Source organism: Streptopelia decaocto (genome assembly GCF_964273445.1).
Source record: "Streptopelia decaocto genome assembly, chromosome: 1".
NCBI lineage: Eukaryota > Metazoa > Chordata > Aves > Columbiformes > Columbidae > Streptopelia > Streptopelia decaocto.
Window position 1 is genome coordinate 92,633,178 of NC_138663.1, and position 16,401 is coordinate 92,649,578.

Consider the following 16,401-nt stretch of genomic DNA (forward strand, 5'->3'; position numbering starts at 1 on the left):
AGGCTGGACGGGGCTCTGAGCAACCTGATCTAGTTGAAGATGTCCCTGCTCATTGCAGGGGGATTGGACTAGATGAGCTTTGAAGGTCCCTTCCAACCCAAACTATTCTGTGATTCTACAATTTCTGTTCTGAGACTGATGTAATAAACAAAGATCTAGTGTAACTCTTAGTTGCAGTGCAGCTACATCCACCTTTTCTGCCAGGATCTATCACGTAGATTATTGCAGAGGCATTTCCACGTTTTGTAGGATCTTGCCTTTTCTGTCCTGTGGCTGCATGAGTTCCTCCGTGTGAGCTGGTGTGCTTGGCCTGGATTTGAACCTACCCTACAGATAATCAGCTGTCACGTCATGGGATGAGATTGGCATTTCCATAGCCAAGCGGCTTTTGGGGAAAGTGCCAGGATACTTGTTGTCAAGGGAGAGAAATTTTAGTCATGGATTGTATTTAGCTTGCTGGACATAGGTTGGGCATCCCTGTTCTTAAAAAAGCAAGTTTTTTCATCTTAATGAATTGTAGCTGCTGTGTATGTTTTAAGGGTAAAGTCTAATTGGGCTTTTAAATTGGATTCTTATTCATTCTAATATAATTGAAGATCCTTTAAATACAAATCCATTAAGCAGGAATGATATACCTTGTCCTCCTTGAAAACACATGAGCCAGGGGCTCCAGGTTTAGTTCCAGGATATTAAATGAAATTCTGCCAAAATCTTCCCAGAGTTTGATGTGCTCACACTCTAGAGAGTTTCCTAGTTTTTATTCTGACATGTAATTCTGTTCAGATCAGTCAGCTCGGTGTGCTGTGATGATAACGCCCCATGTTGTTTGCTGCTGCAAAGCTGAATCTGATATAAAAAAATCACCATTCGTCTTTAGTTTCAGGAATGACACCAGTCAGTCTTACAGCCACCAGCAATAGGTTTCACCTGTGGATTATGATATGACAGATATGTTTTTCTGGACACAGATTTTGTATTTTACTTTGTTGAACAGAAGTTAATTGAGGATATATTTTTGCTTCCTTTGCAGGGAAATTTGAAAACGGTGTAGCTGAAGGAACAGTTGACCCCAGTCTAAATCCTATTTCATCATTCAGGCTTTCAGTGATACAAAATTCAGCAGTCTGGGCAATTCTGAATGAGGTGAGAGGTGGTATAGCCTTTTAAAAACGAAGCTGGCAAACATGAGACTTTTTCATTCTATCAGTATGTTGAAGCTCAAAATTTTGGCTAATGCTGAAAACAGTTGCATCTTATTACTGAGAAATGTAAGACCCTAAAACATGACTTCCTTTTTTTTTTTTTTTCAGATTCATATTAAAAAGATTCCAAACTGATCCTGGAAATCTACTTTTGAGGAAAAAGAAAGAATCCTTGAAAACGTTTCCTATAAAATCTGACATCCTTAGCAAGTCACAAATTGAAAATACTGAGCATGCACCTTATTCCAAATTTCTTTCTTTTCACTTGAACTCTACCTCTTGTGAAATCTACTGTAGATGGGAAGATTGTATTTACCCCTTCTTATCTGATCCATCCAGAAACTGATGCTCCACACCGATAACGTTCGTCTGAGGCCAAAGTTGTCCTCCACATTAATGTGACTTTACCATCTTATGGTTACAGAACCCTGCTACGTTTAACCTGTACTATTTTGATAGTATAGTAATACAGAGAAGTTGTACATATTGTTACATTCCTTGAAGAAGAAAAAAATATAATTATTGTTACATATGTTTTATGAAGGGGGTACTTTCGGAGTTCCATTTATTTTCTATAACAAGAACCCTCTTTTATAGACTGTCAGGGATATATATTAAAAATGTTAGGGATATTTAATTTATTAAAATAATTTGAAAAGTACATATTTTTATGCAGTAAAATTTTAAATTGATATAGTTTTTTTTATGAATTCTCTACTTTAAGTTATCTTTCTACATTTTTCTTTGGAGAGGCAAACATAAATTAATACCATATTTCAAATATACTGCCATGTTTTAAAAAACCCCTAGATTAAGTTTCTAAATTATGTAGTTTTATACACAGAATCTGAATGATGTTCAGAGGCATTAACACAGTTCTGAAGAGCATTATTCTTTGGGGCTATGAAATTCCACTCTGTACAGTTTGTAGCCACAGAAAAAGCATGCTGAAATGTCTTGTTTCATATTCTGTACTAAATCTGCAGTGATTTTAGATTGAATCCATTGCATTTTAGAAGAATTTTTTCAATTCCGAACAGTTCTTTCTAAAAATCTTTGTAGACATTTCCTAGCCTGGACAAATACATTTTCTGTATTGAAAAAAAAAAATCATTCTCCAGCTTTGCTTTGGAGTGATAGAGGTTATCTTTTATCAAAACAATTACTAGTAATTAGATACATTTGATCTACAGAGGTCTCCTTTTAAAAAGTTCTGTTATTGCAGTGTTTCTTTTGGGTACATTACAGTGAATAGTTATAGTTTATTTTTTTCTTCCATCATTCAAAAGCAAGGTTTCAGTTTGACTCCTTTATTGATCAGTGTAGTGACTCACACTAGCTTTTAATAGGAACTGAGTTTGGCTTCAAGTTCCTACCCTGCGCCTTTTCATTTCAAGAGAAACAACAATGATCCTAAATGAATCAGAAACTCGGTCAGGACCAAAAAGTGGTTTGGATTAAACCCAGAGCAGAATTGTTGCGGTACTAATGCTGCTGCTGCTCTACGGGTCCTTCTGTTTTGGTGCTTATGTGTAAGGACACAGGCATGGGAAGATTTAAGTTACCCAGTCAGAAATGGTCAGGAAAAAGAAGAGAAGCAGAAGTTTCTCCCTTTCATAGGAACGAAGTGCCTGATTGACACTGGAGGGAGGCTTCTGCCCTGCCTTGGGGATTCTCAGCTGTGCTGTGAACCAGTCTCCTGGAACTGGCATCTCAAAAGCTGGCCCAGTTTTCCCTGAAGAAAAAACCCCTCTGTTATCCCCAACATCTTTGTGGTCAAGGCACAGATGCGCAAAACCTGTTGCGGGATCCTTGATCTAGAGCGGGGATCCTGAATTCGTATCTCCAGCATGGAAGTTCTACTAGTAGATTTGGCCTCTTTTTCATGACGTAAGGAGCAGGAGCCTAAACATGACTCTCCACCACTGCAAGCTGAAAGCCATCACCACTGGGATATAAAGTCAACCTGTCTTCTCTTCTGCCTTGTTGGAAAATTACGTGGTATCTTTGACACTTCAGCAAGAGTCAAGTTTAAGAGCTTAATTACTTCTACAGAACACAGTAATTTTGTCTTTAGCTTTGTTGTCTGAGGACACAGGGAAGACAAGATTTGTACAGATAAGACCTTCTGTTTAGACTGACTGGTATAAGTTGAAGAAAAGTGGGAAGCTACGAGGCAGGCCTCATTTACTTTTCTCTGATAGTATTAGATGGTGGAAATAAAATGTTACTTGGAAAGCTCACCCTGCCCAGAGAGACTTGTGGGCATAAGCTAAGAACTGGCCTCATAAGTGGAGTTTATCCTTGGATTTAGGATGTGGGTGAACAGGCTCAGAGTCTTGTGTGGATCTAGCTTGTTGTGGTGCCACAGCCCAGTTCATTATATCTATAGCACCGTCCAGTTATTGCCATGCAATGGGTTTTTATCATGATAGCTAGCCAAGGTCTAGGAAGTATTTTGGTTTTCTTCTCAGCTGTGCCTGTGAATGAATGATGCAAGTAATTTAAACTATAGCTATCTATTACAATTTTGATTGCAGAAATATGTTAGATATTGCAGTTTCTTAATATAAGTAGTTTTGCTGACAGTGACTTTCATCTTTTTCCATGAGTTCAAAAGTTTACTGGTGCCACTTATTTAAGAAAGCTGTGTGTGCTTATTCTCAAAGCATCACTGTTCCTCATGTTTCACAGTAGTTAAGATGAATCATTGCTAATATATCTAAATATATAGAACCTTACCAAATGAATTGCAGGAATCTGGTTAACGGTATATTTAGTTTTCAAAAATGTTGAGATGAAATTTATCAAAGACAACAAATTAACTAGTGCTTGGTAAAATATGTGGGTTTTTTTCCTAAAGATTGTTGCTTTTTTATTACATAGTAGTAGCAGGAGTTGGAAATACTCTGGGCTGCTTTAAGACTTAAAATGTTCCTGAGCTTATATGCTCTCTAAATAAATATGCCACACTAATACAAATGACGTTTTGTAGATTCAGGGAAATTCAGACCTGGTGTAATCAGCTAGTACTGCAAATTTGCTGGGAAATTTTGCTGAGATAGATAGAGAAAAAGCAGTGAAAGTCTTCTCTGTTTAATTATCTCTGCAGACAGCTGTTTGGGGCTTTCTGCCTTTCAAATTCCAATCCCCAAGTCAGGCTAAAGTGGTGCTGGTCTAAGAACACTTTGGTTGTTTGGCTCAACAGTCCTGAGCTTGGACGCTGTTTGTGACTGGGTGTACTCCAGCAGGGCTGGTGTCTCTGACATGTCTCAGTCCTACGTTACAGTATTACCACAGAAGTTCCTCAGCATCTTAAACCTATGACCTGATTTTGGGGAGTATTTCCTACATTATTTAATTTCAAGTTATTTTTGTTGTGGCCTTAAAAATCCCCTCTAGGCCACTGAATCTTATAGTAATCAAATAATGGAAAGTGTTTAGAGATAAATTGCATTATCCTGTGACCCTGTTAGCTCCTTCTGATGCTGCTAAAGCTTCAGAAAAGAGAACTTCTGTGAAACCAAAGGCATTACTGGAAACTTTCAGTATCTGGGCAAATTATTAAGTTCTTATACTGGATGCTGAGCTGATAGGATTGCTCTGGACCAAGGAAATACAAAACCATCAGTGTAATCTTGCTTTGCTCATTCATTGGGTAGTCCTGCTGAAAACTGTAAATAATGTGAACAGGATGTGATCCCAAATTAGCACTTTTTTTTTTTTTAAATTAAAGATTGTTTCTAAAGCACTGTATAAGGCTTTTGCAGGCATCCCAACTATTTATTTGCATTGATATAAAATATTCCTATAAATACATGTTTTTTCTTAACTGAAAGATGGCTTAGAAAAATTCAAACAGATAAATATGATTCATGGACCAATATGAGACTGGACTCTTCTGCCATATCACTGCTTGTCTAGCTCTTTCAAAAGCAGATTTTAAATATGTTAAGTCAGTTTAGAGCAAAGAAGTTTATGCTTTGCCCACATCATACATGATTCCATGAATGGGCTGGAGTGTGATTAGTCTTTGGCAAAACTGAACAACTCTAACATTTTTCCTTATTTTCCTAAGTATATTATAATTTCAGTAATCCCTTTTCTTTGTGAGAAGTACTTGCTTCAAATGAAATACTGTAGTAATTTGTAGTTTGCTTCCAACTTGGAAAATATTATTTTAATTTTGTGGAGGAAAAAAACAAAATTAGATCTCTTCAAACCTTGCTCCCCTGAAATAAATAAACCCTAGGTTCTGTATTTGTTCTTACTAGGAAGGATATATTCTGAAAAAGCTAAAGCAAGTAACTGTAGAAGGGAAAAAAAACTCTACGTTTAAAAATCATCTTTACAATCACCAGCATGATGCTGAAAGGCTATTAAACAACTGGTGTTTTCAGGCTAGCATTGATTGCTGACTGTAAAAAATCCACCCCATGTAGACTTGATGAATTAGTCTTCAAGAGTGTCACTTTTCTGATCTTAGTGGCCTCTTAAGGGTTTTGCTGATTTCTGCTGTGAGCAGCTAGAACTTAAAGTAGCTTAATTTTGAGAACAATGAAGCCTTCTTTCAAGGGGGCAAACTTCGGTATCTCTAAAGGGAATGTACACAGGCCCTGAGTCCTTCATTGATTTCAGTGGTATTCCAGCATAGGGCACTAAATATGAAGTATTTTTACTGTTGAACTGAAGCAGATGATCACTGATGCCAGGACTCCTGTCAGGGAAAAGGCGAATGGTGTGGCTGCAGCTGCCTGCGGGACAGGAGCTTGTGCTGTGAGCCAAGGGGGAAGCAGGTCCTGACAGGAATCCTTCACCTCCTGCGGATCAGCGCTTTCCTTGTGAAAAGGAGAACGTTGCTCAGTGTCTGCTGAGAGGGGAACACGATTCTCTTCAAGCCTTAACAGTGCTGAAACACACAGTACTGTAAGATGCACTGCCAGCATATTTGGTATTTTAAGATAAATATAGTTTTTCCTTAGAGATCAAATTCTAGTATTGAAATATTAAGTCTTACTGTGACCAGTTTACTCTTGCATATGTTGGAAACTGAACCCTAGTGCTTATGTTTCATACTGAACGCTCTGTCATCTTCATTTTTCAGAAGGTATTGTTTGTGATGGTCAGTTTATACTCCTGCCTTGTGGACCTTACAGCTGCAGGCATTGCTATGAGCCCACCCTGTAGCCAAACAAAACTTTCTGCTTTCCTGCCACGTTCATTGACCTACAACTCATCATGGTGGATGTAGTAATACCCACTGGACTGCTAGAGATTGGGTTTAAAAACTTGCTGCTATATTTGGAAACCTGATATAGGTCATGTTAATGGTGCCTTTCATCACTGTTTCTTCTATGTGCCAGAGTTGTCCGTGTATATTTGAAGTAGTCATTAAAATAAATCTGTTCTCAAGCTCTTTCATAAAAGGAGGGGACAGTTCTGTATGTAGAGACAGTTGTTGCTTTACCATTGCAACGCTATGAAGATCCCTACCTTTCACACAGTCCCAAGGCAAGGTATTCCAATATTAAATAAATCTGCTTTTCAGTGTCACTTAAAACCCTCGTAACATAGAGCTTATGCCAGTATGTACAAAATATCTGCAGTAAGAGTTATGCTAAAAAGACTTGTTGCAGTTAAATTTAAGCTACAGAGATGTACAAGTAACTTGGTTTTAGGAATGTACTGCAAAAGTATTTGAACAAAATTGCTAACATGTTTACTGTTGTAAATATTTTAATAAAAAAGGACACTTCAAACTTTTTTTACACAATTATCTACAATAAAGAGAAATTTACAACCATTTACAAAATGTTCTTAAGGTTTTCTTTACTGTCAAGACAGCTAAGATAAAACCAAAATAAACATTAAATACATGAAGTCCTGGTTTTATTTCACTCTGTATTTATAAAAGGAACAAAGCATCTTGGTGAAGTTCCATCCACATGCTAATGAGATCAAATAGAGCATGATGAGAAGTGCAAAGGGATACAGAAGAATTGCTGTGTTCTTCAAAAAGGGCAGTGCTGAAAGAGAAGCAACAATGCAGAAAGTATAAGGTAGTGCTCTTTCAAAAAAAAAAAGAAAAAAAAAAAGGTGCTTAATGTAGAAGGGCCTCAGGGAAAGATGGCAGGAAAAACCAGTACTGCTCTGTCAGCCTTGTTAGAAGGGCAGGTTTGTCCTCTCTGCCCTTCTAGTCCTACCACGTTACCACACACTGAAGAGTACTTGAGGTAATTGGTATAGGTAATGCCCTGGGAAACTGTTTCACCTCAAACTATAGCCTTAAACTCACTACAGAATTTTGATCCAATGCAAACGTTTTGAAGTAGATTTACAGCGGAACAAGAAAAACAAATCGAAGCTACAAGTCTAATACAAGAAGGGAAGTTGGGATGTTGAAGAATGTAAATTCTTTGGTTAAGATGCTGGAAACACAGATCAGTAAATTTCTATCAAACTTCTTTTACCATGAAGCAACAATTACTTAAATGCCCAGCTAAGCCTCTGCTTTACTAACTAACAGACTACAATCAAATTAATAAACTGAAATCACACTCTTAATCAAATAAATACAGAAGAAGTTGCTGTTACTCACCGCTGTATCCTAGGAATGTCACATAGATGTAATAGCCAATTGCAATGAGCCATAATGTATTCCCAACAAAATACCCAATGACAGAATCAGATATGATGACATCTGAAAGAGACAACTGCTCTCAGCTGTTTTGATAGAGCAGGATTTTGAAGCAGAAAGCACAAAATATTCTACTTACAGTTGATGAAAAACAGCTGGATAAAATGCAGAATGACTAGAAGTGGATAGAAAGCATTCAGATGAACATCAAAGGCATATCCCCACTCCACATCATAATCTCTGTTCTGCTGCTTCACTAAGTACTTATTAGAAATGAACCTAAATGAACAGATAATCGAAAATGTTGTTAATGTGGCAAGATAAAGCTGACTGACAAAACATTGGTTCAAGATAGTAAGCCATGTGTAACTCTGTACCTCAACAATGTTTCTGCTATCTCAGAGAAAAATATGCATGAATTACGCAGACCAGACTATCGTTAAAAGATTTTTCTTAAAACTATACATCCCTTGTGTGCAACAAGCAGCTGAAATACGCTGCTGGTCATACAGCGCCAGAACTCTTTTAAATGGATCTGTGCTACATGCTGCTTTTGTTTGTACACACAGAGATGACTTCAGAAAAGCGCTTGCACATTATTGGTCCGCCTCACACAGAGATGGTCTATTTCACCTCTACAGAAATGGTGCACTGCAGGGACAGAAAGAGGGCAGGTAGCACTCTTAGAGATAAACCCATTCTTCTTACTGAAAAGAAGCACTAACAGAACATGCACTGCCTGCTGTTACAGACCACCAAACAAGCCCTGAGACTTCATTTTCTTCAGCTGAAGTTCTGCTGACATCAGAAAATGTATCTCATATAGAAGAGGAACAAGAAGTCAATACACACTCAGAAATAAGGAGAGATCAGAGCTTCCATGGTAGCTTTCTCTGACCTACTCTTTGTGCCAAGGGCAGGGTCAGAAACATGTAGAGCCTGGGTGCAAGGTGAAGCAAGGCCAGAAAGGGTTTAGATTCATCAGAAATGGGGGAAACTTTGGCAAAAAAAAAGGTGAGCTTGCACCGGAAGAAGGGACCTGAACCAAACTGGAGCCAGGTGACCTAAGGTTAGGCCTGCAGGAAGCTGACTCATGGACAGAAGAAAACACGCAGATGTTCAGGCTTTCTGGTTCAGGAGACTGCATCCAGAGTCAAAAACCGCTGGAAGAGGAGGGGAAAGCATTACTATATACTCTTCCCCGAGAAATTTCTGGGCTGTTGTCTCAGACAGGACAGCAGGTCACAGTATCACAGTATGTTTGGGATTGGAAGGGACCTCAAAAGATCATCTAGTCCAATCCCCCTGCTGGAGCAGGAACACCTAGGTGAGGTCGCACAGGAACATGTCCAGGCGGGTTTTGAATGTCTCCAGAGAAGGAGACTCCACAACCCCCCTGGGCAGCCTGTCCCAGTGTTCTGTCACCCTCACTGAGAAGAAGTTTCTTCTCAAATTTAAGTGGAACCTCTTGTGTTCCAGCTTGATCCCACTACCCCTTGTCCTATCATTGTTTGCCACCGAGAGGAGCCTGGCTCCATCCCCATGGCACTCACCCTTTATATATTTATAAACATTAATAAGGTCCCCCCTTAGTCTCCTCTTCTCCAAACTAAAGAGACCCAGCTCCCTCAGCCTTTCTTCATAAGGGAGATGCTCCACTCCCTTAATCATCTTCGTTGCCCTACGCTGGACCCTCTCCAGCAGTTCCCTGTCCTTCTTGAACTGAGGGGCCCAGAACTGGACACAATACTCCAGGTGTGGTCTCACCAGGGCAGAGTAGAGGGGAAGGAGAACCTCTCTCGACCTACTAACCACCCCCCTTCTAATACACCCCAGGATGCCATTGGCCTTCCTGGCCACAAGGGCACAGTGCTGGCTCATGGTCATCCTGTTGTCCACCAGGACCCCCAGGTCCCTTTCCCCTACAATGCTCTCTAATAGGTCATTCCCCAGCCTATACTGGAACCTGGGGTTGTTCCTGCCCAATTGCAGGACTCTACACTTGCCCTTGTTATATTTCATTAGGTTATTCCCCGCCCAACTCTCCAGCCTGTCCAGGTCCCGCTGGATGGCAGCACAGCCCTCCGGCGTGTCAGCCACTCCTCCCAGCTTAGTGTCATCAGCAAACTTGCTGATAGTACACTCAATTCCCTCGTCCAAGTCGCTAATGAATATATTGAATAATATTGGCCCCAGCACTGACCCCTGGGGCACTCCACTAGATACTGGCCTCCAACTAGACTCCACACCATTGACTACCACTCTCTGGCTTCTCTCCCTAAGCCAGTTTGCAACCCACCTCACTACTCTATTGTCTAGACTACACCAGTGTAGTAAACTGAGGTCAGATGGACCTTTCATTTATTAGCTATAGTTCTTTTATGTGCCTCATCCTGACTTTTGCAATTACAAGCAGGAGTTGCCTAGGTTGCTATTGGAAAGGAATCTCCCTTTGCTAATCAGCATAAATTTAAGATGTCAGCTCCATTACCAAAAACTCTTTTAAGTGCCCTTAGCTTCCTTAACTTCTTGGTAAAATAGAATTCTTCCCATGGTGTCCTCAGCACCTTGACACAGTGCAGAAACTTCCTGTTGGTTCATGGTTTCCTTGCTGGTGCAGAACACATCTAAAACACACTGAGGCCTGGGTTATGAACGAGTCGCTACTGGCTCTCCCCCTCTGTAAGTCTCTGGCCATTACAGGATAAAATTGGCAGCAACTCCCACCAAAACAACAAAGCAAACATACATAAAACAGAACAGACATCGCTTGTAGTGAAAATAGCTAAAATCTTCAGCAAGAAGCATGGGCCAATTGTATATCACCATCCTTGAACAAGCATTCTCAAGCTTGTATTATTTAAGCTGTTCAACCAAAATAAGGAATAAACATTTTTTTTTAATCACATTTTTATTTGCATTATTGCTGAAGATTAACCAGCTCAAGAAGAAAGAAAACAAGTTGAAATGTTCATCATAATACAGACTTTCTGAACATTCAGCTTTTCAAGGAAACAGTAAAGAAAGAGATGTGTTCTTTTTGAAAGCAACATTTTGAAACAATGACCACAACAGCACAAAACCTATAGTCAATACATACTTTATAATTTTGCCTGAAACAGAGCGCCGATTGTCTTGCTATCCATGTCCCAAGACCAATACTGAGCTCAATTTCAGACACCACTACTTACCACATCAGAGTTGCAATCAGGAGGCCAACGCCTACACAGTCTATGAAGACAACCCAAAGTAGCAGCTTTATTGTTTCAAAAAACCCCATGTCCAGCACAAATCCAAATCCTACAGTTGACACTGAAAGGAGAAAAATATTATTTAAGTTAGCTATGGAAAAGAAAGCATGAGATCTTAAACCAAGGTTTATTTGAATACACGGTTACAAAATCTCCAGTGTCCTTATTATTATTCTCCCTTTCTTTTTTTCCTTCCCACTAAATACTAGGTATAATGAAATTTATTCAAAATATAATCCCTTTCACAGATTGGAGAATGCTTATCTATATTCAGCCTTAATGATACAATAGCAAGTTGTATTGCTCCCCCAACTATTTTTTTTTTAAATTCACACAATCCTACAATAGAATATTCTTTGTTTCATATAAGTTCCTTGTTAACCCAAACCATGTGTGTGCTTATACACACTTTTATTTCAGAGTTAACAGTTTTGATATTAGTAAAAGTAATACTACATAACAGAAGAAAACTAGGATAATGCTTCTTATTGCGTTTTCAATTAAATCTAAAAATTACACGTGACACTTTGTTTATAACTTAATTCTGAAATACACAGAATCTCACCTTTATTGTAAAAGCAATATTTTATCTCTAACATTCAGTTAAACCAAGTGTTCAGTATTTTTTAACTAAAGCATTGCTACTGTGTAGCATGTCTGTAACTGTTTACTATCTGTAAAGTTACAGTGAACTACACAGTTTGAAACACAGTAGAAAATGAGTTGAATTAGAGAGACTGGTTCAGGACTACATAGTATTAGTTTAGCCTCCTCCATTTTCTAGTTCCCACCTTAACTTCTGAAAGGTTAGGCCATTTTCTTGTATTCTACTTTGATTAAAAGAGAAAACATATGGATTGATCTTTTTTTTGTGTGTGTGTGTGTGTGTGTGTGTGTGTGTGTGATATTAGAAGGGCCACAAATGTTCCTCCCTAAGCTTTCCTTCCCTCTCTTCTATGCTGTCTGTTCTCCTGCACTCACCGCAGAGCCAGATACTGAGAAGTACTAAGAAAGCAGGATCATCTCTTGCCCATTGGTCCTTCGTCTGTTTTCTGTAGTGAAAGTTCCTATAAACTCTCTGTGGCGAAGTAAACAGGTAAAGCATTTGCCAAAGAGCAAACTCAAAGTCCATCTGTCGGAAGTGGAAGAGCCTCCGCAGGTACTTGTAGCGTTTTGCTCCAGCTGTGTGCCTCGCAGCATCTCTGGGGCTCAGCACACCGTTGCCCTGGCTCCGAGAACTGACTGAGGTGGTTGGCAGCATTTTGCTAAAGGAAGAATTTCAGAAGATGCATTTGGTTTTGCATTTAACAAGGACTAAAAATAAAATCACACGATGTAGGCTATACCTGCAATACTGAAGTTATACAAACAACGCACAAGTATAAAGTATGACATAGAATGTCCTGAGCTGAAAGGGACCCGCAAGGATCATCGAGTGCAACTCCTGTCCCTGCATGTGACAACCCCACAGTTCACACCATGTGTCTGAGGGCGCTGTCCAGTCTCTTCTTGAACACTGTCAGGCTCGGGGCCGTGACACCTCCCTGGGGAGCCTGTTCCAGTGCTCCACTATTACATCTAGAGGCGAGTCTACCGTGGCCTAGCAGTCAGTTCATTGAATGCCGGGGAGGCGTCAAGTGGAAAAAATAAGACCAGGCAACTCTGCTTGCAGCAGGCTGCGCGGCGGCGCCCGGGAAGCAGCAGGCTCTCTCCCAGCACTCCGTTTTCTTGCAATCGTAGAAGCGATTCACGGCAGTAGCGGCCAGCGGGCTTTGCCAGAGGCGAAAGGCCGGAGGGCGCAGCCGGGGGCTGGGGAGGGCTGACCAACCTCCCCGCTAGCTGTTCAGCCCACACTAGCCTGAAGTGGCCCCCGCCCCACAAACAGCCGCCGTCGCCGCCCCCTCAGCCGGACCCGCATCTCCCCGCCGAGGGACAGGCAGCGCCGAACTACCCCCACCCCACCCCCTAACAGTCGCACCCCCGCTAACGGCCGCCCACCCCCCCGCCACCGCGCGAGGAGAAGGCGGGGCCTCACCTGCCGCCTCGGCTCGCGGCACGACCCCCACCTCACCCACCGCCGGTGCTGTCGCCGCCGCCCGCAGCCTTCCGGCAACGTCCGCAGCGCAGGCGCCCCGCTTTCCTTCCCAGGGCCGCCCCGCCCCTTCCTCTCCCCGCCGGAAGCGGCGGCAGGGTCGGGAGTTGCCAAGATGGCGGCGGCAGCAGGTAACGGTGCGTGGGTAGGCTGCAGCGAGGCGTAGAGTCGGCCTTGTCGCCATGCCAAAGTACTACGAGGAGAAGGAGGAGGACGGGCGGGCCTGCGGCGGGGTGAGGGAGGATCTGCGGCAGTGCCTGCTGGAGAGCGCTTGTGTCCTGCAGGTGAGCCCTGTAGCCCTCCGGGCAGAGAGCCCCGGAGCCCCCAGCCCCGTGTCTCTGCTGCTGTATTCGCCGCTCCCCGGTTAAACCCTAAAGGAAGTGAGGGCCGCGCTGCCCTGGCACCCCCGGGAGCGGAGTGTGGGGCGGCGGCCTCGCCCTGGCGGCAACGAACCCTCGGGAGAGACGCTCTTATTTCGTCCCTTTTAAGCCTTTTAGTTTGTGTATTAAGTTGTTAAATAAATTATAACTTGAAAAGAAAGTGCAGTTCACCGTGTAAAGTGCAAGGTACCGTGTAAACCTCGTCTGAAATATTTTGAACGCTGTTTCACATGCAGCAAAAATCCATTAAATTTTTAATCCTTTATTTTTTCATCTGACAGGAAAACAAAAGCCCTAAGCAATGCTTGAGGGAAGGACACTGTAGGAGTTTGCAAGTAACATTTTTTGCATGCAAAAGATCAATGGTAAGTGTTTGCAGTGTATTTTCTTCTGCTAGCGGCCTGGTTGCTTTCTGTCTTTTTCCCTGCTTTCTGAAGAAAACTACTTCAGTTCAGGGAAACTGGTGTCATTAGGCAGAACAGTTCTTGCCTTTCAAGTCTATTTAAAATATGGATGTTGTACACTGTTCTCGTGAAGTCAAGGAGGGTGAACAAGACAAAAACCACATGCTTAAATTGAATTAGGCTTAGCATGTAACGCATAAATGAGGCAGGTTTTTGTGTGTGTGTGTGTGGTTTTGTTTTTTGTTTGTATTGTTTTTGTTTTTTTAATTAAAGCACTGGTTTAAACACAGTATATCAGGTAGTTGTAGCATATTGACATGCTATTTTTTGTTTGTGAACAAACAACATTTAAGTGAAAAGGGTGTCCTGCTGAAAGAGACTTCTACTGTTGGAACAGGCTCTTGCATTTGTCAGGTTTCTTAGAGGATGTGAATTCATGATAAAGAAGTTTTGGGTTTTTTTTTATATAGTGAGCTATCAAGTATGGTAGTGAGAAGCCAGTTGTAGAAATGTAAAGTTTCCCCAACTTTCATACAAATTCCTTCTCTAGAAACATCTTGCTTGTGTTTCTGTAACACTTAAAAATGCTTAAGATGTGATAAAGATGGTACCAAAGCTTTCTAATAATGTGTGGTGCAGGGCTCACTTTAATTTTTAGCATGATGAAGAATATGCAGCTGAAATTGTATCTAAACTCTTTCCTCCACTTTGTATTTTTGCTTAAGTCATAGTAGCAGCTTTTTGTGCCTCTCCTGTAGGAACTGTATTAAGCCATGAAGTGACATGATTATTTCTGTGGACAGGAAAAAATCCTGTGTATTTAATGTCAGAAATACCCATTTGATGCTGCAGTAGCAACATATTTATCTCCAGATGATGGGCCTGTATTTCTGTCTGTAGATCATTTAGGGAGCCTCATGAAACAAAGTTTCATGTGGGAGGAAGCCTGGCTCTTACATGGTTCTGTTTAACTGCTCCAAATTCTAAGACTGCAGAAGGACATTTTTCTTGTCCTGTTAACTCTGTAAATGTCAGTAATTGCGCTCTGCCCAATTTGTTACTTGGTATAATAGTGAGATTTAAAGAGTATTTAAAAACAAGTTAGATACTAAATGCAGACATAATTGACAATATGCTAAAATCATTAGGGGCTTTTCCTAGATGCTTGTTTCTTTGTAAGGAAATATAATCTCTTATCAGAGGATTAAACTGTAGTACATCTTAGATGTTAAAGTAAGAACAAGGTTTAAAGTGGAAACTTCTTGAATTTTGGACAAGCTGTGTTATCTTGCAATTTAGCTCTTTACAAATTTTGCTGCAGCCCTGAATTGTGGAAGAGGGTTAGTTAGGAGAGGTGAAAGATAAGTCCTCAGTCTAATATCTGAATATGGCTGAACTGTAATCCGTAACTGCCATCTTCAAGATTGGCTATCTACATTCAGAAGAATTCTCCCAACTTCAAAGTATGTTTTTCTGCTGCACTGGGAAAGAATTTGCAATTTCCTTTCAATAAGTGCTGCACTGTAGCTGTTATTTTTGGTTTACTGCCATGTTTTGCCTTCCATTAAATGCTTTTTTGTAACTACCAAGAAGAAATGTAGAGATTTTACAAGGGTAATATCATTTCGATTTTTACTGGTACTTCTTTTCTGATGCTTGTTGTATTAAGTTATCCCTGTTCTCACTGACATTTGCAGTGACTCCCACTTCAACCAAATCTGAATTTTCCTCCTTCAGCTTGTCAGTTAACTTTGGAAGAACAGATTTAAGCAGATCTACACTACCTTGTTTTCATGTGTTGCTTGTCATCCCACTATGCTATTCTGTAATTTGTGTTATGCTGTTTATTTCAGAATGCACAGGATGCTTATCACATAACTTTAATTTTGTGTGATATTTACAATAATATCCGTTTCTTTGAAAGAACCCTGTGATTTGTTTGCTACATCACTAACTTTGTGCCTTCTGCTTTATTCTCTGCTTTCTTCTGATGTTACAAAATGCCCACGGTAGCACAAGCACTTTAAAGTATTTCTTTTGCAAAATGTGTGTTTTTAAAATATTGACTTCAATTTTCAGTTGGATACCAGGGCAAGGTTCAGAGGAAGGAAGGGATACTGAAGTCCTTGTGAAGAGACCTGGCCATGGGAAATCAGGATTCATCAGCACTTTAAGCAAAACAGAGACTAAAACAAGCTGATTCTATCTGCTGCATCCTTTCTTGCAACATTTTCGGGGAAGGTGTGAGTATTCTGAAAGATTGACCTGGATGTGCATTTAAATGTTAAAAAGAAGACAAGCATAGAGCTGCAAGTTCTGGCCAAAATGGGTATTTGTCATACACTTGCAATAAAATATGTAAAATCCAGAATAAGCTTCAGTTATCATTCTGTTTTGAAATGAAGTTGTCTTTTCTGGTTTTACTAATTTAGTAA

General features: G+C 40.6%; 3 protein-coding genes across 4 annotated transcripts in view; 2 read left to right on the forward strand and 1 right to left on the reverse strand.

Moving 5' to 3' along the window:
- Nucleotides 1–6,768, forward strand: part of MGAT4A (alpha-1,3-mannosyl-glycoprotein 4-beta-N-acetylglucosaminyltransferase A) — an 84,848-nt gene extending 78,080 nt beyond the window's left edge. For both annotated transcript variants that reach the window (XM_082067613.1, XM_082067614.1), the window contains 2 exons: nucleotides 1,031–1,143; nucleotides 1,311–6,768. In XM_082067613.1, coding sequence (XP_081923739.1) covers nucleotides 1,031–1,143; nucleotides 1,311–1,337 — 140 coding nt within the window. In that variant the 3' untranslated portion in view covers nucleotides 1,338–6,768. The remainder of the gene's footprint in view (nucleotides 1–1,030; nucleotides 1,144–1,310) is intronic.
- Nucleotides 6,769–6,920: 152 nt separating this feature from the next.
- On the reverse strand, nucleotides 6,921–13,255 carry UNC50 (unc-50 inner nuclear membrane RNA binding protein). The gene is made up of 6 exons (XM_082067638.1): nucleotides 13,126–13,255; nucleotides 12,072–12,355; nucleotides 11,031–11,151; nucleotides 7,979–8,118; nucleotides 7,801–7,902; nucleotides 6,921–7,228 (listed from the first exon to the last, which is right to left on the reverse strand). The coding sequence occupies exons 2-6, from the start codon at nucleotides 12,349–12,351 to the stop codon at nucleotides 7,092–7,094; spliced, it is 780 nt and encodes a 259-aa protein (XP_081923764.1). The 5' UTR covers nucleotides 12,352–12,355; nucleotides 13,126–13,255; the 3' UTR covers nucleotides 6,921–7,091.
- Nucleotides 13,256–13,266: 11 nt separating this feature from the next.
- Nucleotides 13,267–16,401, forward strand: COA5 (cytochrome c oxidase assembly factor 5). The gene is made up of 3 exons (XM_082067651.1): nucleotides 13,267–13,466; nucleotides 13,844–13,927; nucleotides 16,046–16,401. Exons 1-3 carry the CDS (start codon nucleotides 13,365–13,367, stop codon nucleotides 16,085–16,087), a joined length of 228 nt encoding a protein of 75 aa, XP_081923777.1. The 5' UTR covers nucleotides 13,267–13,364; the 3' UTR covers nucleotides 16,088–16,401.